The following is a 22,243-nucleotide window of genomic DNA, read 5'->3' on the forward strand; positions in this document are numbered from 1 at the left end:
TGGGCAAGCTCTCGGCTGTGACTTTGCACTGAGCCCCTCTGGCTCCCCGCTGCCCTGAGACGCTGCAAAACCCCGGCCAGCCTCAGACACAGCAAATACCCCGTGAGCCTGGAGCAGCCCCGTCTCCCACCTCTCACTTGGGATCTGCCCTCACGGGGGGTGCCTAGGGAAGGGACTTGGGACGCCACAGTCCTCCTCATCCTCCCTCCCTGCGGTGGGAACTGGGGTCTCCTGGGCTGCTCTGGGCTCTGACAGCCTGTGCTGGTGGTGCTGAAGTAGTTTTGTGCAGCAAAAGCTCTGCCAGCCCCCCCACCTCTCCCAGGCGCCACGTTCGAGATGCCTGACCCCACGAGCAGGCTCTCAAAGTGCCTCTAGCCAGAACGCACCAGGAAAAAGCACAATAGTAATAAATAATAATAAAAATACTCCCAGACGTATTCCATAAGAGACATTTCTGCTGACAGCCGTGTCGACCTCGGCCGCTCAGCCCCTGCCACAAGTGACACAGCTGTCACCCCCCCTTCCTTCCAACTCCACCCCCGGCTCCTCTCCAGCGCAGGCAGAGCCTGCATCGCCTGCAAAGCCATCGCCCGCCGAGAAATGCCCAAACCAGCCCCCTGCCCCTGCCTCCCCATCCCTGCCGGAGGTGAGTGGGATCTGGCAGGTTCCCTCTTGCCAGAGCAAAGGCGAGCACGCCCGCAGGTTGGCTCTGATGGGGAATGGTGCCCTGAAACCCGGAGCCTCCTTCTTCCCTCTTGGCCGGAGGACGAAGGCACTTACCTTGTGCGGGATGGATGCGTGTGCATGGGCTGGGGCTCCGCGGCTGCCGGCGGCTGGGCTGCGAGGCAGTGCTCGGCTGGTGCCTGCCCGAGTGTGGATGTGTGTGCCCAAAGCCACTGCAGCATCTCTGCATTAGGATGTGCTCCTCCCTCTCCTCCCTCCTTGCGTGCGCGCTCCCTCGCTCGCTGCCAACCACCACGCTGGTCCCTGGAGAGGGTATTTTTTCCCTCTGCCTTTACCTCACTTGCCACAGTCCAAGGACCAGTCAGGGAGGCAGAGCGACTTGCAGCATCATGCATAATTCATGCCCTTCCTCAGCCTCCCTGGCTGCTGCTCCCACCAGTCCCCAGCAGAAACCCCTCATCCGCACCGATCGCCGCCGGCTCCCCCCCAGTCCCTGGGGCTGGAGCAGGTGTAGGCCTGGGGGGGCAGCTGGGGGACCCAGCGGGGGTCTGAGCCTGTGTCTGTGGGGTGGAAGCAGGAAAGGGATTAGCCTCAGCTGGGGGGTGTCTCGGCAGGGATACCCACCTCTGTGCAGCGTGTGCATGTGTCTGTATATATGCACACCTCCGTGCCTAAATAAATCCATCTAAATGTATACCCACGTAACCAGGCTTATCCGCGTGCTAGGGAGATGGGTTCACAGCAGAATGTTGGGATGCTCCATTGAGCCGAGCGTGGCTGTCATAGGTGGTACCCGACTGTGCCGCACGGGGAGGATGGGGTTTCCTCGCGTGTGACCGAGCGAGTGGCTCTGCACGACGCTCAGCCAGGGGACACGGGGCTGGCAGCCTGGGTCGGCTTGGGGGTTTGGGGGTGCTGGAGCCACTTTTGGCTGTTGCGGTGGTCCGAGGGGCTTAAGACTGGGCTTGCCTGCGTTGTCAGTGCTCTGCAAAGAGGAGCTGTGCCCCTTGCGAGGCGGCGCGCAGAGCCCTGCCCGGTGAATATTTGCAACCTTGAGATCTTTGCTGTTTTCTGACTGCTGAGGGAGGTCTGTCTGGGTGGAGCGAGGCTGTAAGGTGTGCCGGGGGATGCTCCAGGACCTCCCCCATGCTATCCTGCAGGCACTGAGGTTTGGGGGAAAGAGATGCTGCTGAGCAAGCTGAGGTGCGAAGGGCCCCCGTGGTGTGGGGGTTCGCCGGTGGGCAGGTTGCTGCCAGGCTGTGCGATGGGAAGCGGAGGATTCGGGAGCGTGGCAGCGACCACCCTGCACTCTCCATCCCTCCCAGCTCCAGCCTAGACCTGTTAACGATGTAAGGAGATCAATGGGCGCTGGGGCTGTCCACAGGTTAATGGCCTGCAATTACAGAGGAGTAATTAAGGCATCAGTATCTCTATTGATTGGCACAGCTCCAGTGGTCTAGGCTCCTCCAGCAAATGGGTGCAGGCAGGAGAGTGCCTGGTGGAGTGGAGCGCGTTGACGGTCCCGTCTCCCTTCCCCTTGCCCAGTTTGCTCCGTTTTCTGCTCCCTGCTGCCGTTTTGGGGTGAGGTTGGGAGAAACTGGCCACAGCCCTCGCCTGGGACAGCAGACACTTTTGGTGGACAGAAAGGAAGAACAGGGCTGAATCCTGACCGCTGGCAAAAGGATTAATGAAGGGAAACCCAAGAGAGCATCCCAGCCCCATCCCCAGTGGAGGGAGGGGGACCTGCCCTCTGCCCCTCTCCTCTGTGTCTCTGCTCTCAGCAGCTCACTGGGGGTCTCTCCACAAGTGACAAGGGCATTGGTGACCTCTTGGGTGTTCGTCCTGGGGCAGACATGTACTGAGACTGCGGCGACAGTGCTGGGGGAGGAAGCAGCTCTGTAAGGGCTCCCTTGGATATTCCCAGTGCCGGCACCGGATGGCTCTTAGCTATGGTAATGGGCAGTAGGCTGGAGCTGCCTCTCCGAGGAGGAGGAGGGTAATTGGAGGCAGTCTGTCGGCATTGATCCAGCCCTGCCACCCGTCCAGGCGGGCAGAGGTCAGGGAAGATATGGGTGTCATTATCGTGCCATAAAAAGGGACGAGCGCTAATGCCTGCATGTCTCCCCCCGTATCGATCATGAGGATGAGGATGGGTCCATTGGTGCTTGCTCCTGGATGATAAAAACCGATGGGAATGATGGAGCAGCCGCCTGCGCAGCCCTGTGTGAGGCTGCCTCGGGCCCCGGTGGTTCCCGTGGATCTGGGCAGTGGGGAATGGTGACTGAGGGATCGGAGGGGCCCTTGGGTTCCAGCTACCTTGAATTTCTGCATCAACAGCCAAGTGCGACTCCTTACCCGTCCTTCCTTGGGGCAGGGGCTGGGGGTGGCTGGTGTCTCCGTTGCTGGTCTGCACTGGGGAGGTCTCCTACGTTGGGCAAAAGGTGCTTTTTGGGTTTTTCTCACTGCCGTTCAAGTAAGCAGTGTGGAGGGGGTGGATGAAGTCCCTGCTGCGGCACTGGAGTAGGAAGCACTAATACTTTCATCCTATTAGCGAGGGCCGCAGCAATTACATCTTCATTAGCCAAACAGGCTCTGCTTTTTTTCCCCTTTCCTTCAGCCCATTCTCGTCAAGGCTTTGCACCAGGGAGCCTCTGTAAGAGCACTTCAGAGCCTCGGGGGCAGGAAAGGCTGGGGAGTGCAGGATTGGCCCCGGGGGCAGGCATCGCTCTCATCTGCTGGGATGTGCTGGGTCGGGATTGGGAGGGGAGTAGGGTTAAGCCCTGGCTGGTGCTCCTGTGTGTTTGCTGGGCCATGGGGGCTTTTTTCTCCAGCGGCCATCGTGTGCTTCCAAAGGGTGTTTGTGCTGCAGCCAGCACGGCAAGGGTGCAGAGCTGCAAATCTCAAACGTGCCAAGCCAGCATCACAAGTATGTCCAGGTAATGGGGCAGCCATTGCTCCTTTGTGCCTCAGTTTCCCCACTGGGAAGGATACCGTTGCCCACACCGAGGCCTCACTGGCCCCTGAGATGGTCAGTGAGGGCTTTGCGAGGAGCGATGCGCTCCTGGCCGGGTCGCTGGGAGCAGATAGTGCTGCTCTGGGGGGTTCCCCTAACGCTCCTGGTGGGCTGGCAGCTGTGTGCGATTATTGAAAACCCTGTTGACAGCTAGGAGGGAAGTTAAACTCCAACTTTCACAGCTCTCCCCTGGCAGACAGACGTCAAACAGGGCATCGGCTGAAATCCCAGTAGTGTGGTCTGTCCTCTTGGGAGACTGGGCTCTCCTCCCTGTGATGGGTGCCCTGCCTGGTGCTGCCTGGCCTGGGGGCTGCCAGCCCACCCACCCATCAGGCACCGTTGTGCTGGCTGGGCTCCGCACCTGGAAGGGTGATGTGCAGCGAGATGTGCCGGTGCTGTGCATCCCTGCCTGGGTCGCTGCTCTCATCCCATTCACCCGGCATCCCTCTGATGGTCTTGTCCCAGCACTTTGAGCTGCTCCCAGCTTTCAGCCTCTACCAGGTTTTAATGAACGATGTATTAATGCTGTTTAATGCAGCTGAGCAGATCTGGCTGTGGGTGGGAGATGTCAGAGCACCCAGAGCAGAGGGGCTGTAAAATACTCGTGGGGAGAGCTGCCCTGCGGGGGCCAGGTCATCCCTGCAACCTGCTGGGGTGCAACAAGAGTGGAGACCTGCTGCTCCCCAGACCCTTTCTGCAACCTCGTGTAAATGCAGGAGCTGCTGCACTGAGCTTGCACAGGCTTTGGGAACTGTCCCCTCTGCCCTGAGCCCACAGATGAGATGAGCTGGGGGGTGGAGGGCTGTGCTGGAGGGTTTTCTCCCTTTCCACCACCCTGGCTGCTGCTTTCATGGGATCGTTTAGGTTGGAACAGACCTTTAAGATCATGGAGTCCAACCGTGCAGTCCTGCGCTGAGCTGAGCTCTGCACCTGGCTGTTGGGCGATGCTCCTGAAAACAAAGCATCCCTGGTGCCTTATTGCGGCCAGCTCTGGCCCAGGGCTTGTGCTGCTTTGCCCAGATAAACCAAAGACTAACAAAACAGTCTTGCAGGGTAGCGAAGAAGATGCTGAGGTTTTTGAACGACTCGGTCAAATTTTCTCCAGCAGAAGCCCTGCGCTGCATCTCCGCAGTGGTGTTTGGGCTGGGCAATGCTTCCCCCTCGGAGGGTTTTGGGGGAGCAGCCTATGGAGCAGCTTCCCCTCCTGGGGCGGGCTGTGAAGCGGGGGGATGCTGGGGACCCGCACGGTTTTGCAGGTGAAGGGCTGCGTTTGGCGAGCGCTCACCCAGTGCTGGCTGGGGGGGGGTGCGGCGGCCACGGCTTTTACCTTTGGAAAGCCAACGGAAATTAATTGCAGGCTTAGCGTGAGTTTTGAACAATGTTTTATTATATGTTTAGTGTTCTCTATACAAAAAAATCCAGTCTTTTCTTTTTACAGTGATTCAAAAAAATGATATCTGAGTATTTTGGCCTTCTTTCATCTCTCATGCAGTCGGTTTATAAGTCCTTATATTAAACATTTTTTTCTGTAGTCCATAAATCTTCTCGCTGTAAACTGTTAATTTTACAGCTTCAGCTATACATTTCTCATTGGAACAAGTGGGTTATCGCAAAGGTGTTGTTTTTTGCTTTAAAAAAAAAGGCAAATAAATACATAGAATACTTTAGAACAACCAGCAGGTTTTACAGAGAGGATGGATGGATTGCGATATATTTACAAATTAAAGAAAAACAAAACGGTACAATACTTTCTTTCTGATGTGAGCGGGAGGAACGAACATTTAAAACTCCGTACTGTGAAGGATGGAGTCTGTTTTGTGGGTTTGACACAGGGTTTAGACTGCGTTTGACAACCAAAGCCCGATGCCCACTTGGGAAGGACATGGAGAGGTGGGCACTGCTGGGCAAGGGCGAGCTACTGATGCGGTGGGTTATTTTCTTAGGACCAGAAAAGCATCGTTATTCTTGTTAATAAAACTGGTCTTAGTGCAAGAAATAGAACGTGGTCTTTTTTTTTTTTTCCTGTTGTTGTGGTTTTTTTGTTTTTTTGTTGTTTTTTTTTTTTTTTTACAAGGTTTGTTTATTGCTTAACTGAAATCGTTGGCTGCTAGTACACAATTAAGCCTGGTACATGGACGTTACATTGCAGGTTGAATTCGCAGCTCTGCTGGGACCTGTGCACCGAGGAGAGGCGTGGGGACCTGCCAGGACAGCTGGTGGTACAGATGGAGTGAGCGCTGCATGCCAGGTAAGGCACGGCTCCGGCGATGGACGATGCTGCGCGGCTCTGCCCTCGCCCCCATCCTGCTCCCCCGGTGTGATGGCAGCGGGAGCTGCGGCCCCTCGGTGCCAGGGCGATGTCTCGGGTCAGGAGTGACTTGTTACACACGGACTTGGGGTCTGTCATCTGCGAGAAGGCAATGCTGGCAGGGGGTGTGCTGTGGGGGTGTCGCGACCTGGTGTCCAGACGGGACAGACGGTTGGGGTTTCTATGAGCAGGATTTCAGGGCTTATACCAAAACTCGATTTTTTTCCCGCTGCTTTTCTGGCTCTTACTGCAACATCACTTCGGGGAGAATAGCAGCAGCCTCAAGATTGTGTAAACACAGCGTGTCCTCTCGTATCCCACGCTTGCACTTGGTTCGTATCAGGTGCTGCACACACGCAGGGCTCCGAGTAGCAAAGGGCTGCGTGTGGGAGAGGGGCAGGCTGTGTCCTGCGCTCAGGTGCGGCCAGCAGAGTCCGGATCCGTCTCCAGACCATGGACGAGGGTTTGGCTCAGACCGTTTTGGAAACAGGCTCAAATTTGCAAGTTGAGAGTTGGACCCAAACTGCTTTTTCCCTGCTTTCAGACAGCACGTGGTTTGGGGTTTGGCTCGTCTCTCTCTCTCTTTATTAATTTATTAATTCATTGTTGGCCCCTAATTTAAATTCTTTGTGAAGATATATCTTCTGGAAAAGAAAAGGTGAAAGTGTGCCCTGTTCCAGAGAGGCTGTGCAGATGCCAGGGAGGGATGGTCACCCTTGTGATGGGGACGGTCACCCTTGCGATGGGGACCGACCCCTTAGGAGGGGCTGACAGACGGTTCTCTCAAGCATCTCTGCTAATCCTGGGGGCTACGCTATAGGTGGCAGGAGACAAGGTGACTGGCCCGTCCCCTCCGGAGAGGGACAGCTGGGGATGAAGAAGCAAAGCTGCCCCTGTGGGGTGACACTGGGGACAGGCAGACACGATCGCTGGCACAGCACGCACCCGAACAGGCAGAGGCAGGTGGGCAAGACCCCCTCGGCACCACCGGTCCTCGTGCAGGGTCTCCATCCATCTCCTGGTGCTCAAAGGGCGCTCGCGCAGTGATGCCCGAGTGGGTGCAGCCTGGCCCTGGCTGTTCCTGGGGGGCTGCGGTGGTTTTGGTGCTCAGAGCAAGGGAGGGCTTCGCTCCCCGCGACGCGGGAACTGCACATGCAAACGGCTACTGGCTCTTCATTAACGGGAGTAAAAACCGTTAAGCTCAGGGTGAGTTTTGAATGTGGTGAGAATTTTCTTTGGGCTCCAAAACTCTAGGGGAAGCCTCAAAGAAATTTGAGGCAAATTTGTACTACGCCTTACAATTTTTTGAGTAGTATTGACACCCAGCTAATACAAGGCTACACGTAACTTACACCGAGCCGTTCGTCTGCCGGGCTCTCTGCAGATGTCTCCTTCCTTTTCTGGTTACTTCAAGTAACGTGGTGGTAGGACTCCAATGTTTTGCAAGACTTTTCTGGGGCAAGAGGAGGACTGGCTGGCCTGAGCCCAGCTGCTTCCCTCCCTGATAGCCAAGGCACACCGTGGGGCACAGCTATGGGGTGAAACGCTTCTCTGTTTCCAAACGGATGCTAAGATGTTTGCTCAGTGAAATGGTGGTTAATGACAAGACAGAAATACAGGCTTTAATACAAATGGCACGTGATACAGATATATGGCAGGGACCGCCCTGCTTCCAGTAACGCCTGACCCACTTGCTTGAGGTTTGGAGGGGTTGCGTGGTAGCCGAGGGTCTCGTGGTCCCCGTTAGCGGTTGGTCCACAAAGCCGTGAGGGTCTGGTGTGCTGGGTGTGAGTGAAGGTGCCCAGCTCTGGCAGCAGAGGCTTTTCCACAGTGGAGGCTGTAGTTTCTTGGTCTCCTTTCCACCAGCGCTTGGGCAAGGAGTTGGGCAAACTCAGCGTTGTAAGGACAGCCATAGGCTTGGGAAGTGATTACCCCGTGACCGAGGGCTGCGTTACATTTGGCCTGGTGTGTTTGCTTAAAAACCCAATGCGACTGCTGCGTGTCCTGGGAGCGGGCTGGGAGATGCTCTCCTTAAACTGGATCAGTGGCGAGCGGCAGCGGTAGAAATAGGCTTGGTGTATGAACGCATTTAAGCTGATGGTACCAGAGCAAGATGTGTGGCTCCTGCTGTGTAAGATGATGTGGATGGAGGACCCTGGCAGGTGGGTTCCTGTGCAGTGGAGAAGGGACATCCCTGTGCTGCCTGCCCTGGGGTGGCAGGCGCTCCCCCCACTTTAGGAGGGGGCTCTGTCTGTTAACACCAGCCAAAACCCTCCTCTGCTCACGCGGCGCGTGTCACTCCTTCGCCGTTTGGTGTGCATCCAGCTCTCTCCTGTTCTCTCTGTGTGATCCAGCAGCAGGTGCTGACCGGGTCCAGGCTCTGCCCCGAAGCGCAGGATAGTTGTGCCATTAGCAGCTTAAAGAATGTGGCAAAGTCCATCTCGACAATCCGTATTAGTAGAAGTATTCGTGTTAGCGATATGTCTTCATAGCAAACCAGCTTGAAAGCTAAAAGAATAATTGCATTAGTCCTATTGCATTTAATCCATTATGCTGAACAAAACCATCCTCCTTAGAAAAAGAAATGAAAGAAAAATCCATCCTAACGTCATTTGCCGTCTGTGAAACGGTCTGAAGAAATCCCATCTCTCTCAGCGAAGGTACCTTTGGTTTCAAAAGTGCAGGAAGTGGGAGAATAAACACGGCGTTGGCCACTAAGTACGGTCTGTTATCAAACTCTACCTTCTACGATGCTCCATGCTGTCTCAGCTGGGAGAGCTGCCCAGGCATCCTACTCCTACTGGTCTGGCGGATCGAAGACCATCGCGTTAGGGGCGCGTAAGCGGTGGGGGGATAGTATCAGTTTGTTAAACTTCACGGGAAGTTCGCAGCTGTGTAAGGCATGTGAAGGAGCACTCCTATCCGAGATGCGTTGTTGTTACAGTGTGTTAACGGGTTAACTTAAATCGTGGGTTGTCTTGATATGTAAATAAGACAGAGGAGGGGGGTCCCAGGGTGCAGGTGCTGCTTGTGGAAGGGTCTGGCTGAGGGTGATTGATGGAGGGGGGAAAGGCCACTGTCAGAAATGAGGAGGGGAGTTTAGTGGAAAACACTGTCGATCTGGCTCATCCCCGGTGCCTGGGGAAGGTGTGGACCTCAGGTCCTGCCGCGTGCCTTCCCTGTCTCCTGAGGGACACACATCCCTGAACCTTCCAGCTGCTGGTCGGGAGCTGCGGTGCAGGGCGATAGCGAGGGATCCTCCACCTGATCCCCTGGGGTGCTTCTCATCCTGACCGGGTGGCTTTGATTTATTTTAATTTTTATTTAAAATAAGTGATTTCTGGTCCCCTCATCCTATATTAGTACCGGTCCTGCTTCCACTCCCTCTTTGCTACATAAGACTTACGGAGTTGCCTTTAAAAGAAAGCAGTCATGGTCTGGGGGCTGTTTCCCCCCACATTCTTACAAAGCAGAGACTAAACCAACATGGTTTGCCTGCCATTACCAGGCAAGCGATGCTGTTATCCTGGGCTCGGAGGGTGAGCGGCACCTGACTGTCCTTCCACAAATCCCACAAGCTCTTTTGCAACCTCTTGTCCTCTGAGGATGCTCCAGAGCCCCGTGGGGGTGGTGGGTGACCTCCTCATGGGTTTTGCAAGGGGGATGGACGGCGGAGCGTCAGCACCGGTGCAAGTTATGGTGCCAAGGGAGGTGATGGGGACCTGCTCTTCCCTGCATAGGTGCTGCTTGATCTGTCGGGAAGGAGGTTGCGGTGCTGACTGCTTTGGGAGAGGCCGTGGGCAAGGTGCTGCCATGAGGATGGACAGCTCGGGAATACAGTGCTGTGGTGTCGCTACCCAAAGATCCACCACTTTCCTCCTTGCACGCTGCTCTGCCCAGGCCCTGCTCACCCCTCTTCCCTCCCCAAACTGCCCACCCCCCCCTTATCTGGAACCTTCCTGTAAAGATTAAAAAGAAGAATCATTAGCTTCCTCCCAAAAGAGCAGAAAGGGCCTCGGGGAGCCTGGGTGGCCGAGCCCACGGCGTGGCCCCCACCGGGCTGGCTCTGGGTGCCGGGGCCAGCCCTGAAGCTGGGGTGCAGCTCGAGCATCCCACTCCTCCTCCAGCCCCTCTGGCTCAGCCCAGCTTCCAGCTACAGCTACAACCCATCCGTGCCCTGGGAGTCCTTGCCGTTCGCTTGTTTGCTAAGGATAAGATGGCATTGGCAACCACCTGGTCTGCCTGTTTGCTTGGATATTTTTTTTTTCTTTTTTTCCTTTTTCCTTTTTTTTTTTTTTTTTTTGTGTGTGTGTGTCGCTGTTGGTTGGTTTCATTCACACGTTTCTGTTGGAGGTAGTGGCGGCGGTGGCTGTTGTTAAACCCCCATCCACTACAAACACCGCAGGCTGTTTGTGGTTTCAGTGCATTGCGCTATGCCAAGGAGTAGATAGCATTGACGGGGGAGGTGGCTTCCGAGCTCTCGTTGCCTTCGGTCTCCTCTTTGTCCTTCTTCACCGTGTACTGGCCAATAAAGGAGCCATCCTCGTTAAACTGCCCTTCACCCCCCTCTCCATAGTCCACCAAGCTATCGTCACTCTCCTGCTGCTTTATCGTGCCGTCCAAGGAAGTCTGGCTGTTTGGCAGGGGTTTGTTGTCTTCATCGCTGGGTAGCAGAAGACAGACAGACACAGTAAGGGTTGAGAAATGAGGCATACAACCTTCACCCAAGGTCTGGATATTCAAAAATAAATCCAGCGTGCAAATAGACTGACCAGAGACCTCAAACGCGGGGTGCTCTGACGGCAGACGGCAAGTCGTGGTGCGTCTGGCACGTACCTTGAAGGTGGGGAGGCAGCCTCCGCATGGGAGGTCCACAGCTGCCTCTGCACTTGGTGCTGTGGTGGGTATTTCTGCAAGCCCAGCCTTCGTGCTTTTTCTTTTTAGAAAGCAATTATTTTTTTTTTTTTTAAGCTATATTACAGACGATGCTTAGATCGGTCCAACTGGATGTACATTATAAATATCCTTTCCTTGCATTGGCTTATATTCTTTACTTTCTCTTAGCAGTTTAGCCAACCTTGGTGTGTAACCTGGTTTAGTGAGGTTTGTTTCCAGATTTCCTTGCAAAAAGCCACACTCGGCTGTTTAGATAGCTACATGCAATGGGGAGGGCTCTGAAAGCACTGCAAGGGGGCATGTGTAGGATGCCAAGCTCTGTGCAGTTACCAAAACTCATGGGAATTTACCTTTCCAAGCTTATTTCTGAGCATCTGAGCTTGTTGTTTGCTCAGTTCTTAATCCTTTTCTCTTTTTCACTAGAAAAATTAAGCCAGGTCACTGAAAAATAAATAGTCTGACCCACAGGAAAAAAACCCCAACCCTTTAAAGGAACCCTTTTAATAAAAATAAAAAACAGGGAAAAGCTGTTTTCTCTCTGGAGGGTAAAGGCTGGTATGTCATAAATATAGACAACGTTGCATGGAGGATGAGAGTGCTGTATATAAAAAATAATTTTCATATCAGCTAGTCTTTAGTCCATGTTTGATCTTATGTGCAGCATGCAAATTCTGTAATATTCCTAAAGGTATAGCATATGTATCTTAAACATTTGTCCTCCCACCTCCATTCCTCGCTTTTTATTGTTGTTGGTTTAGCTCAGGACTCGCCAGACTCCCCCCACCCCCCCAGCATGGCACCCTACTCTGTTCCTTAATTTCTCTTAAACTCAGTGAAGTACCGGGCTTGGATCGCATCCTTTGCTAGTCGGTGTCCACACAAAGGTGTTTGCATCCCGCAAAGGCACAAGAAGCACTTTGCTCGGGGCAGGGAGCAAAATGCTCTTCAGCTGGGGAAGGCATTAAATCTCCCTCGTGCCATTTAATTACCAGCATCAGCTCTCTACAGTGGGAGAGGAATTTGGTATCCCACGGTACAACACGCAGCTTTCTAATGTATTTCATTATATCAGCACTTTGTGAATTAAGCAATGATACAAAACCAATATTTGAGGCCTGTTAACTTGGCATCACAATAAAAACCAACTTGTTAGCTTTGAAAGAGGCTGCTTTCTGGGGGGAGGAGGAAGAGAATTCAGTCTGCAACCAGGACTGGCAGTTAGAAAGCCCAGTAAATGCTGAGTAGAGAGTGGCAAAACCCAGATCCCTTTATTTGCAATATCCTTTCCCAAAGTTTGGGGTTCAGTTAAAGCTGAATCTAGACCCAGATTTTCCCTAACGGGGGGTTTGCAGCACCAAACACCCCGGCAATGCGCTTCCCGAACCTGCCCCCTGGTTTTACCTCTCTCCAGTACTATTTATCCTGTTAGTGCATTAGGAGAGCGAAGCAGATACTCATCAGCATCTTGATGCAACATAACCCTGTTAAAATGGATTTCTATGGGCTTTGCTGATGTGAGCATTAGAGAACCAGAGCACCCAGATGAAAACAGTGGGGGAAATGTTGTTCTGAGTTGCATAAATCATTGAGAAGAGGGGGAGGCTTGGCCAGGGGGGAGGATTTTCAGGACTGAGACAAAGAGTGGGCAGATTGCTTAGGAGCTAGAGGTTTTTATGCTCGTGTCCCTTGCCACCATCCCCTAGGTGTTCGGCATCAGGGCGCTGAATGCACCGAGGGCATCGTCCCCAGGTCCAACCCTTGGCCGGTCCCACTACACCAGGTGGGATCAGCTGCTCGAGCGTGGGGCTGGGGGGGCCTGGCTGGTGCTCGGGGGTACCCCCAGCCTCCAGAGCTTTTCCAAGCAAGTTGCAACTCGCTGGATGTGGGGGTACCCCCAATGCCAGCAGGAGTTAGAGGGACCTTGTTTAATGTGTTAGGTGGAGGCAGGTACGTGGGAATAGGGAGGGGAAGGTATAGTTTCAGCTATAAAGAAATAAATAGCTAGAAGGAAGGAAAAATAATAAAAGAAAAAAAAAATGCTAAATGTGCCGGACTTCTGGCAGCACGTGGTCCTACCTTTCAAGAGACCTTCATGGTCCATGTGGATAGACCAGGTGAAAAGGAGAAGAAAGAATGGGAATAAAACAGAGAGAAGCAGAAAGAGCCTGATCAGAGAGAGATATGATGAGGTCTGCATTTACAGGGGCAGTGCTAAAAACCAAAAAGAAACGTCTGCATTCCTCATGGAGCTAATTGCCTCGTTATACCAAATGGAGCCAGTGTCATTGTTCAGAGCTGGAAAAGCTCAGGCAGGGCAGAGCGGGTCATGCAGGTGGGCGGTGGGCTGGTGGCACAGGGCTGGTGGGACAGCGCTGGTGGCTGAAGTCCATCAGCGAGCCGCTGTAGGGAACAGCAGTCGCTGCTGGTAACCGACATGCAAGAGGGCGAGGGCCGAGGGAATGGGTCGCTGGGTTTCCCCGCCAGCCTTCTGCTGGGTTTCCATGATAGAGTCATGCACTGGCACTGTGTTACCTGCTGACAAGCCTACGCCTCCCCCGGCTGCTTCACCAGACCTCCCCACGCCAGACTCAGAGGACTCTGCATCCTCCTGTCTCGGTGTCTGCTGAGATGGGGCAAGCTGGCGCTGCCTGCAGTGTGTAACCTGTGCCACAGGACACTATCCTGAATCCCAGCTGGATTCCTCTCAGCTTTCCCTTCCCAGTGGTCCAGGGTTTCCAGCTGACTCCCCCACGTGCAGCTTAAACATTTGGTATAATGAGGCACAGTCACTGGCACAGAACATTGTCCAAGGATAATGGGTCTCCTGCTTTGAAAATAAGCTTCTCAGCTTAGCCTCTGCTCAGGAAAACCATTATTCTGTTAGTGCAACAGAAAGATGTGACAGTATCTCTTAATTATAGGCTGCAGAGATTTGAAAGTTGCATGCACAGGGCATTAAGGACGTGAGATATGATGAGAGCATATCAGACATGCTATGTGGAGGTGGGGAGGGAAACCAATGAAGAGCTCACGTCAGCTCAATTCCTGCCCTTGCTTGAAATACTAATTGCTACCCTCCTTGAGCCTAACATCGCAATCATTTTGAATCTTAATCAGCCAACAGCGTTTCATATCAATCCTTCAGGTTCACCTTCCTTTCTGCCTCCTTGAGGGAAGCCTCCTATTACTTCTTCCAGGAAATCTGGTGTTCCTGAGAAGAGAGGGCAAAGTTTATGGGTTGTTGGGGTTTTTTTCTGTTGTTGTTGTTCTTGTCTGATAGGACTTTCCCCCCCATCTATATGGGACAGTGTGATTGAAAATGTGGGAGCATCTTGGAGCTTGGTTGTTGCCCTTCTACTGACTTCTGCCTTTAGCTTGCAAACTTTTGGGAATGGGGCTGTCAATAAAAAGTCGAGCTTCAGCTAAGCAGAAGCTGCTGTGGAGGAGGATGAAGGATTTACCCCATTCCTTCCCATTGCCTGGAAGGCAATGCCCCTTGGATGGTGCTTGGGCAGTAAATGCAGCATTGCTGCCTGTCGCAATGCTGCCAGCCATGCCAAGAGCCTGGTTTTCCTTTTGTGCAAGGCAAGTGGTCCTGGCAATGCAGTTGCCTTAGAGCAATGGGGGGTGACTGCAACCACCTCAGCGGACTCTTGAGAAGCAGATCTCTGAAATGGGTGCGTACTGCCAGAAGCTCGGCTGTGGAGACCTTGCCTGAGATCCAGGCGATGGAGCTGAGCCTGTGGGGTTGTGTGCGGGTAGCTCCTCGGTGATGAGGTGTGTCAGGCTTGCGAGATGGTGTTTACACCATCCCACAGATCTGGGAGCCAAGAGGATCCCTATCATGACTCAGAGCATTAAGGGGACTAGTTTTGGTCAAAGTCTGGACACTAGTTGTGCAGTAAGCGGTTACCGGTATGGCTCGTACCTGGGCAGGGAGCGCTGCCTGCACTCATAAAATCGTGCCTGGGGAGAGATGCGTTAGATCTGGGGCAAAGCCTGTAGCAGGGCCAGGCTGAGCTGATTTATTTCTGCTGTTCACTATGTCTCGGCCAGGAATCCACAGGGAACATCCCCAGACTGTGGGTTGTATGTGGGCTTAATGTAACTGCCCCGGCGTGGCTTACTACCACCAGAAGCGAATACCCAGAGGTGTCCCTGGGTGGTGTTTAGGGCAATATAGAATTGCCACCTTTTCCTACAACGCGCCGCTCGTTCTGGTCCCTGCTAGGGTGTATTTGTATTCTGTATCGTGCCATCAGAAAACTGGGGAGCTTGGGGCTTATGACATCCTTTAGAGAAAGAGGGTTGCTATTGAAATGGAGTTACCGTGCTACTAACAATATAAATGTGGTTGTATTGAGGGCTGCAGTTGTTCTAATTCCACTTACGTATCGTGTGCAGGCGGATATATTCATTTTGCTTCCTCTAAAGTCTTCAGCGGAACACGTGTGTCTTATTACATCCCTTACTGAATCGTAAATAAATTCTTCCTATCCTTGCTACTTCAGTTTGTAACGTTAGGAGTATTGATAATGACACGGGGTTTAATTAACCCCTGTTCTGAAGTCAGGAGAAAAAATTCCTGCTGGCCTAATTGGCCTTTGGATCCAGCTCAGATGGAAAGGTGCATTTTAATTCTTTTAAGGAAAGCAAAGCCCACTGTAGGCACTCAGAGGGCAGGCTGGGTATGCTGTCATACAACCTCATCATCTGTCGAGTGTAGGCAACCCAGTGAGACCTGATGCTGTTACTGCTCCTGCTCCTTGGGGCTGTGAATGCCGCATTGCACCTGAGCAGGCTTGGGAGAGCTGCTTGCCCCTTTCTGAAATATCCTGGGAGTTTTCCTGGGGTAAAAATGGGTGCTGCTGCTCTTCAAAGGATGCCGTGTTGCGTGAAAGCAGCTGAGCGGAGGTGGGGGGAACTCAGAGGGGTTTTAGCAGAACCACTGCTAGGCTGTGCTGCAGCCCGCAGAGGCTGTTCTGTAGGGTTGGCTGGGGGACCTTATGGAAAAGCCTGGACTGGGCTGCAGGCAGACCCCCGAATCGGTACTCCTGCATGCTTTCAGGGCTGATCCAAACATAACTCTGGGCATTTCTCCCCTGGATCCTCTCTTATGGGTAGGAGAGAGGCTGAGCTACAGAGTGATATACCTGAAATACCCTCAGGCTGCTTCGGTGTTTAATTTCTTCTTTTTTTTTTTTTTTTTTTTAATGTTAGGGGTGTCATTAAGGTTGATCTGCACCTGGGAAGAGCTGTATCCCAGGTAACTGATGCCAAAGTTCCAGCTCTCTGCCCGGACTGATCCTCCCAGGCTGAGACAGGGAAAGGAGGAGACCTCAGCAGCCTCCTTGCAGCCTGGTGACTCTTCCAGGGCTTTAGGCAGGAAATGTTTCCTTGGGTAGAGGACTTGTAGAGAGAAGGAGGCAGGAGGAGGAAGGTGGGAGAAATAATTTAAGAGGCTTTGTGGCACCGCGGTGCTGCGGTTATGTGGAAGGGTAGCGCGGTGAGGTCTGTGATGGCTGGGAGTGGGGCTGATGGGGAGACGTGGTCGCGTGGGTACACACATGCCAATGGAAGCGTACCTGTAGTCGAACGATCCGTCTTCTACATTCTTGTCTTCGGGATTTAGATGCTCATCTTTATTGTCTCGTACTGTAAACAAGCACATCCCCAACATTCAGGTTAAAAAGCAGTAGGGAAGATAAAAAGCTTTACGAGACAGTAACACAGCAGCTGGCGTTGAGGCTGTCTTTGTGAAATCCCTGCGGGGTGAAGTACAGCTTTTCATTGACTCCATAAAAAAATAAAATTAAAAAAACCAACCCACACCTGGGAGGGCTTGCAAAGGGCTTGCAAAGGTGGCTGCTGTGGTGGCACCAGGGCATAGGTGCTCCAGACGGCGAGAGAGGATGTATTAATTGGTGACTTTCCTTAAGCCTTATCTTTGCTTTGCAAAAATTTAATGAGATTTTTTGCCTGAAAAGATCTTTTTCTAGATAAGGACAAGCAAATTTGCAGAGTAGAGGTTGGGTCACGCACAGCAGGAGTGTCCAGCTCTGCAGCCAAAAGTCTGCACAGCACAGAGCTCTCACCTGACCTTTAATTAACTGAAACGCTTCCCACTAATAATAGCGTTCCCACTGCAGAGAAAGAAGAGCCTTTGTAATCAGAAGCATCTATCTGAGAGCAATACGATTTGATTAATCCCCAGAAGCCTGGGGATGTTTAAACCATGAACACAAATAATTGCCATGCAATGCTCTTACCTGGGTATTTCCCGCCTCTGCTCCTCTTGATGAAGCAGACGATCAAGAGAATAAGGACCAGGAGAGCTATGGCACACATCAGCCCGATGAACCAGCCCTGTGTTGCGATGTCCACGTGGTTCTTGGTATAAGCTGGGAGGGAAATGGAAAGCAAAAAGAGCTATAAGGGGCAGATCACAGGGAGAAAGCAGGTGAATAGTAAGACACAGTCCACCGGCTTAAAAATCATCGTTAGCGCTGCATTTGTGTGTCTGTGTGTACTGACCAGGTTATCTGAGACTGTAGCACAGGGATCTGTGGCTTTTGCTTTTTTTTTTTGGTTTTCTTCTGTGGTGGTAGGTCAACTCAACGTTTTAGCAGGAGCTACAGACAGCGAAGGGTCACAACAGAAAGTAAAACCTAGCACAGACCAGTGAGAAGGCTGCGTTGCAAATAATGGCAAAAGAAGCTGGGTAACAGATTTGATCTTTCATTTTACTGTGTCTGAAAACTGCCCTGGAAGCGAGAAGGTCTGAAAGAAACGTGTCCAAGCAGATCCAGCCCCTGGTGGCTGGTGAGGCTGAGCGGCACCACTAGATCCAGAGGGTTGCTGAGCCCTGAAGGGCTCATTAGCAGCCGGGAGCTGGGAAAATCCCAAATCCTGCGAGGCAGCCTTGCCCAAGCCGCAGAGGCGATGGGCAGTGGCTCTGCTGCCACCACCGCCAGGGTCCTGCCGCCTTTGGCTGGCTGTAGGGGGTCTCCAGGGCTGAGAGGGGACTTGTGGAAGCCCACCAAGACTTGGCCAACACACAAGGAGGGACGCAGCACTGGGAACAGCTCTTTGAGGAGTGGGTCCCAGGTAGCTGAGAGGTGGTCTGACTCTTTTCTCCTGGGTTAAGCTCTTTGTACCACTGCTCCAGCACCCTCGCAGGGCTGTTGAGTATCGATGTGATTAATACCGAGCAAGGAGGTGCCTTGGTCCCCCTCTGGCTCCTAACGGCCGTGTCCTCCCTCACGTACTCTGACTTGTTTGCAGCTCCCATACACGGTCAGACAGACAAATATGTGTCCTATAAATAGCAACAAGCTGCCATTTTCTGGCTCTCATTGACATGCACTTCGTATTCAGCAAGACAGAGCAGAGGAGAAAATAACCTTCAGCGCAGCAGGGGGGCTAAATTTAACCAGACTGCAGTACAAACAGAGAGAGGTATTCCTGGCAGGAGCGTGGGAGATCTGGGCTGGATGGGATGGAACTGGGATTTAGCAGGGGTTTGCCTGAGATGGGCAGCACAGTGCAACGAGCATCTTTTTGTGTTGCCCATGTGCCGAAACCCAAGGTGGTGCTTACAAAGAAAGCATAAAAGAGAGGCAACAACTTTTAAAAATGGATTGAATTGGTAAACTTTCCTAACCCACACCATTTCAGGGCTGCAAGCGCGCACTTATTCCATCAAAACTGAACCCAAGAGAAGAGGTGCTTTCCTTAGGATGGAATCTAAGCCACGTTGTCAGTAGGTAATTGCAGCCAAACCCTGATAAGGAAAGTCAGGTAAAAGAGAACGACAAGACAGGGTACCGTTTGCTACGGGAGTTACGTTGCTCCCTGGATGCTCTGGGTTTGGGAGAGGCACCGAGCTCCTGGGGAAGCCGGGTGGAAGAAGCTGCCTAATGGTGCCGTGGCTCCCTTCTGCTGCTTTTCCCTCTAATGCTGCCGGATTTAATATTTACCTTTAACGCAACCTGAGCTACGTAGTCCTCAAAGACGCGCACTTACTATAATGGAGAGAATGAGATTATAACAAGAGGAGCTGAGAACGGGATTCAATTAGCTGAGTGCTTGGGGAGGAAAAGGGGAAGAAAGCTTTACTGGACAGCTTGGAAATGGAAAAAGGTTGTATTGGCAGTCCTGATGGGATGAGGTTTCTGCAGAAACCAGCGCTAAGGGGTAAATAAGGAGGTCTTTGAAGGACGAAACGCCAGAGCCGCCTGCGAGGTGGGTTTGTGCCACCGCACGAGTCAGGGCTGAGTTTTACAGGGAGGGAAGGGTCTGAGTACCAAGTCACCAGGGGATCTTGCAGTAGGATCGTGGCACTGCCTATCGCCAAAGTAGAGGTATAATTGCCATCCTTCCCAAAAAAGCAACACATGACGACAAAATTATAGTCACAGCAATCTGGTATTTAGAGTAAACGAGTGACTGTCATTGCAGCATTGAGAGAGAGAAGATTAAGTACATGGCTGTCAGAGAGGATGTTTTGATTTGCTTTAATGTAAGGCCAACGTCAAGGGGAAACAGCAGAAAGCAGCTGTGTAATCGAACAGGTATTGATTTGAAGTGCAACTGCAGTGACTTTTTTTTTTAATTTTAAATTAATGATAATCTTGTGGCAGAAAACACATTACCTAACAGTTGTAGTTTATATGCCAATAACAAAGCTGACCCTGTTCCACCAACAGAATTTTGTTTTTCTTTCTTTGTAAGGCAGACTGCTGGGTTGCTAAAGTCTCACTGGCTCCAGCCTTGCATGAGCTTCTTCATGAAACAGACAGGTTTCAAACAAAACCAGTGTTTGTACAGGCTGGGGAATTTTTCTTTTTTTTTTTTTTTTTTTAAATTTAGAAGATCTCTTTGTATTAGACTATGTTTGTGGTTTCAGGGTGGTGTTTACTACTGGAAGGAACTCTGTTGGGTTATTGAGCTGTCGGAAGCAAAGTTGGAGGGCGATGTCCTACAACCACAGTGCGGGTGGACTACTTCTTTATCTACCCTCAAATGGAAGAAACCTTTAGAACAGCTATTTGCAAAACATTAAAAAAACAAAACCCACAAAAAAAAAAAAACCCACCAAAAAAAACCCAAACCAACAAACAAAAAAAAACCCCAACAAACAAAAAACCCCCCCAACAAACCCAGAACAGTGCTTTTTTTGTCAAAAGCATTCCTGATGGCATATGATTGTCAGCGGGGGCCAAACACTTGTGCCAGCAGTATCCAGCCAGCAAATAAATGGGTCTGCAGCGTTCATGCATGCAGGGATGGCGATAGCTCCGTGCATCCTACAGCGATAGGGCTCAGGTCACCAATCATCCTCTATCACAGGGACAGAGGTGGCCCCATCCTTTACTCTCCATGATAATATCAGTAGGAACCCCTTAATTACAAAAAAATAGATATGCCGAGACTGCCAGCATCAATCAGCCAAGGATTTTGCTTCCTCCCCTCCCCAGCCCCGCTTTCTAACGATTCCCTGCCCCGTGCTGTCCGTTGTGCAGGGGGCTGCCCCCTCTCCCCCCAGATCCCAAAGGGCATGAAAAGCAGGCGAGAAAAGAAAAGAGGCGGGTCCGCGTTGGGAAATAATTATCCTGAAAGACACGTTGCATGGTATGGGGTGGCGGCCGTGGAGCTGGCGGTGATTTCTGAGTCAGGGGAGGGTCCAGAAGCAGAAATAAAATTGGGGGTGCAACGTTGCGGCTGGAGCTGTTCTGGAGACAGTCTGAGTTGAAAAATCAGCTCTTACTGTCTGGGGTCAGAATCAGCCCCTGCAATGTAGGAGCAGGCTGGGAGCCCAGGGACTGGAAACCTGCAGACAGTTTGCGTGTCTGCGAGCCACGTCCTGCCGAAGCAAAGCTGTGAAAACTCCCCAGGCCAGGCAGCCGTGCCGGCCGGCGTGTGCAGTGGCGGAGCGATGGGGGAAAACCCAGTGAAAAATAAATCATTTCTGAAAACACGGCTCTCTGCAAAGGCAGGCGTGTGCCGGGGGCTGCTGTGCCGGGAGTTTGACCACATCACAGGGTGATGGAGCAGGCTGAGGAGGAGGCACGTCAGACCTCGGCGTGGGGCAGAGGCAGGACAGAGCCAAGGTCAGCGCTCGCTGGGTATTTCTCGGTGCTGGGCAGCATTAGACATGTCGAAATACCAGCGGTTGCCATCTAACCCCGCGTCATCTTAGCACATCAGAGAATTACTTGGCAGTGTTATGCCTTACCAGATTTTTGGACACCAAATAAGATGGGGGCAGGGTGTGTGTGTGTGTGTGTGCTGCTGCTGCTCCCCACCTCCCCCTGCAGAACTCCCTTGCTCTGCGTTACATTTTCTTTTTTGCATTTCCCAGCAAAGAGACTGGTAAGTGCTTGAGCTTTCCATTACATGGCTGGATCTGAGCAAAATAATTTTAATTTTTGAAAATCACAGCCTCTACGTACTACATCTGTCAGTGTGGGTCGCTCCGGTGTTGCTCGCTCCTTGGTTTTTCAGCTAAGTGTTTAGACCCACGCTTTGACAGGTGGTGTGCGCAGATTCCTACGGCAAAACCCCCGGGTGAATACAAAGGAAATTACGGCTGGTTTGAGTTACTGGAAGTCATCAAATGTGAACAGTGAAGTTCTATAAATGCATAAAGCCTGATTCAATACCTATGGAAGTCAGTCAGGGTATTTCTCTGGCATTTGGTGGGCAGTGTGGGAAGCCCATGATTAGAAAGCTGTAAAAATCACTCAGGTGCTAAGCCTGGAAAATTGCTCATGCAATTAATTGCACAGTTGCCAGAGGGAACGTACCTGGAGGATGGAAAGCCCTAGCATGTGCCACATGCAGCTCTGACCGAGGTCTTCTGCAAACACCACGTTCCCCATCCCAGTCCTGCCCCTCGCCTGCATCCCATCACCAGTACATCCCCGCCTGCCCCTCTGTCATGACCTGGGGCCAGCAGCGTGCACGCTCTCCGGGGCCAAAGCAACCACCGCCACCACGAGTAGCAACACGCGTGTGGAAGTGCAAACACGCAGTGGCAGGGCTTCAAGCAGAGCCGCATGACAACGTAAGAATGTTCTCTCCACCCTCCTTCAAGACCCTTTCCTTCCAAGGGACCCCCATCCCCTCCCGGGGCTCTCCTCCTCCCTGCAATGTGGAGCGACCTCCCGGCGATGCTGAGGGTGGCTCTTTCGTCAGGGCAGAGATGGAGGGGCTGCCGGGGGGGTGGATGAGGGTAGTTCCATGCACTCATGGTCACACCACCTCCCACCACCACGCGAATGCCGTCGGCGGTGATGGATGGGACATGCCTCGGAAACGCACCCCGCGGCGGGGCTGAA

General features: G+C 52.4%; 2 protein-coding genes across 24 annotated transcripts in view; both read right to left on the bottom strand.

Annotated features, from left to right (window-relative positions):
• Positions 1 to 960, bottom strand: part of CNTN2 (contactin 2) — a 34,156-nt gene extending 33,196 nt beyond the window's left edge. The window contains exon 1 of the mRNA XM_040616361.1: positions 781 to 960. The gene's annotated coding sequence lies outside the window, so the exon portion shown is untranslated. The remainder of the gene's footprint in view (positions 1 to 780) is intronic.
• Positions 961 to 5,062: 4,102 nt separating this feature from the next.
• The window catches only part of NFASC (neurofascin), a 58,932-nt gene continuing 41,751 nt past the window's right edge, over positions 5,063 to 22,243 (bottom strand). For 12 of the 23 annotated variants that reach the window (XM_040616637.1, XM_040616645.1, XM_040616634.1 and 9 more), the window contains 4 exons: positions 17,171 to 17,302; positions 16,487 to 16,556; positions 12,978 to 12,989; positions 5,063 to 10,668 (listed from right to left, as the gene is read on the bottom strand). In XM_040616637.1, the coding sequence (XP_040472571.1) occupies positions 10,437 to 10,668; positions 12,978 to 12,989; positions 16,487 to 16,556; positions 17,171 to 17,302 (446 nt within the window). In that variant the 3' untranslated portion in view covers positions 5,063 to 10,436. The remainder of the gene's footprint in view (positions 10,669 to 12,977; positions 12,990 to 16,486; positions 16,557 to 17,170; positions 17,303 to 22,243) is intronic. The other 11 variants (XM_040616654.1, XM_040616648.1, XM_040616646.1 and 8 more) reach the window with 1 other exon arrangement.

The sequence above is a fragment of the Falco naumanni genome, chromosome 17 (genome assembly GCF_017639655.2).
Source record: "Falco naumanni isolate bFalNau1 chromosome 17, bFalNau1.pat, whole genome shotgun sequence".
NCBI lineage: Eukaryota > Metazoa > Chordata > Aves > Falconiformes > Falconidae > Falco > Falco naumanni.